Source organism: Nicotiana tabacum, chromosome 15 (genome assembly GCF_000715075.1).
Source record: "Nicotiana tabacum cultivar K326 chromosome 15, ASM71507v2, whole genome shotgun sequence".
NCBI lineage: Eukaryota > Viridiplantae > Streptophyta > Magnoliopsida > Solanales > Solanaceae > Nicotiana > Nicotiana tabacum.
The window spans coordinates 25,230,068-25,232,119 of NC_134094.1; the positions used below are offsets into that span (position 1 = coordinate 25,230,068).

A 2,052-nucleotide genomic window follows, 5' to 3' on the forward strand; every position below is an offset into this window, starting at 1 on the left:
TGATTAGGCAGGACATGGCGCTACTTTAGCTTACCGAGGATATGATCCCCGATAGGAGGGAGTGGAGGACGAGGATTAGGGTTGTGAGTTGACAGACAGTCTGAAGTTTTATCTAGGTATCCCAGTAGTATTAGTACTAGTCTTGTATTTTGCTATTCCCACCCCTTTGCTATTTCACATTGTGTCATTATTTCCAGCAAGATTGACTCTATTTTTATTGTGTCGTATTCCGAAATACCTGTTATTGCACGTATCTCCATTTGCGCCCATGTCTTATTACTTTGTTATTGCTACTGTCTGTTTATTGCTTTATTTTCACTTCTCTTGAGCCGAGGGTCTTTCAGAAACAACCTCTCTATCGTCATAAAATAAGGATAAGGTCTTCATACACTTTACCCTCCCCAAACTTTACTTGTGGGATTTCACTAGGCTTAATGTTGTTGTAGTTGTACGTATGCATAAAGTTTCTCATCGATGTATTGCTCTTTTATAATATGCATACAGGTACATGCACTCCATTAGGTTTTTATTTCGTTTAAATGAGATCATTTGTACTTCAAGTTATTTTTTTTTGGTAAATAAACACTTCAAGCTAACTTGTATGGCTTCTTTGTCAGATTTAAATTTAATCTTTTACTACTTTAGCATTCAACACTTATATATTAATTTCTACGTCAATGAGTGATTATACCAGACTAAATAAATGGCATATATACCATTTCATTCACTGAAAATAAGATTAAAATCATACTCCCCCGTTCTAATTTATGTGAATCTGTTTGACTAGACACGTAATTAAGAAAAAATAAACTTTTTTGAAATTTATAGTCATATACAATTCAAAAAGAGGCCCAGAGTATATGTGTGGTTATAAAAGCTTCTCATTAAGGGTAAAATTGTAAGTTTAAGTAAAATTGTTTCCAAATTTAGAAATGGGTCATTCTGTTTGGAACGGATCAAAAAGAAAATATGTTCACATAAACTGAAACATAGGTAGTAAATAATAAGAACTTAATTGATAATTTATCCACGCCGAACTATTGCGAACAATATGGATAAATCTACATCAATTATGTCAATATGAGATAACTACAATTATTTGAAACAAAACGACGATTATGACAGTTGAACTACTAAAGAACTATTAAATTGAAGTAGATCCACTGGCCTTATTAGAACCAAAGGTGAATCCTAGAGCCTTGTTTTGAAATGGGAAGAGCTAGCCACGAAATTCAGATGCCCTAGCATTGGAGCCATACGAAAAGCTCGCCCTAGCCCCCCCATAAGGAGCCAAGGCACTTCCAAGGGTACGATATGGAAATGCAATACCATGCACCTTTTCCTGGTGTTCCGCCTCTATTTCACATTGCTTCTTTGTCATTTCCATTGCCTCTGCCATTTGTTGAAGTTGAAAAAAGTTTAGCTCTTCAATTGGAGCTTCCCACCAACGCTCCTCCCTCCAGGTTCTTTGTAAGTCTTTTCCGCGGCTTCTCTCCATTTCCAATATCCCCTCTTTGTCGATCAACTCTTCCATATTGACCTCACCAACATTAGCATTGGGTTGAGGGTTCTCTGCGAGGAACCTATCCATGATCAAATCCACAGAAGGGTGGCCAAATGAGTAAACTTTGTTTCCGGGGGAAAAACCCACTAAGGCAACTTCAGCACCACTTAGTGTACAAAGTTCACTAGCCTTCTTGAAGAGGCCAATTCGTCGCTTGGAGAAACTCACTTGTAAGTTTCTCTCGTTTTGTATCTTCACCATGTCAATTTTTTTGCGACCGTTACTCTTTCTTCCCATGGCAAAACTTATGATTTGAGAAACTAAGAGAAGGTGGTTTTGGGTCTCACCACTAAGAGTTTATTTATAGCTGTAAAATTATTTCATTGTTTGATTGGAAATGAATTCAAATAACGACGGAATCAAACATTTTTATGTTAATTCCTTTTCTAGAAGGATTTGAAAGTAATCCGGGGCCCATTTTTTGTTCCATTTCTATAATAGTTAGTGCTAATCCTAAATGTTCATAATTAGACAATACATAATTTACC

At 36.3% G+C, this 2,052-nt stretch overlaps 1 protein-coding gene across 1 annotated transcript; it reads right to left on the reverse strand.

Annotated features, from left to right (window-relative positions):
* Positions 1–1,219: 1,219 nt before the first annotated feature.
* LOC107808609 (agamous-like MADS-box protein AGL62) lies at positions 1,220–1,801 on the reverse strand. Its single transcript, XM_016633128.2, has one exon. It carries the CDS (start codon positions 1,799–1,801, stop codon positions 1,220–1,222), a length of 582 nt encoding a protein of 193 aa, XP_016488614.2.
* Positions 1,802–2,052: the final 251 nt, after the last annotated feature.

Excerpts from the sequence above, each read along its gene's own strand:
- LOC107808609 (XM_016633128.2), bottom strand. The coding sequence starts at position 1,801 with ATGGGAAGAAAGAGTAACGGTCGCAAAAAAATTGACATGGTGAAGATA.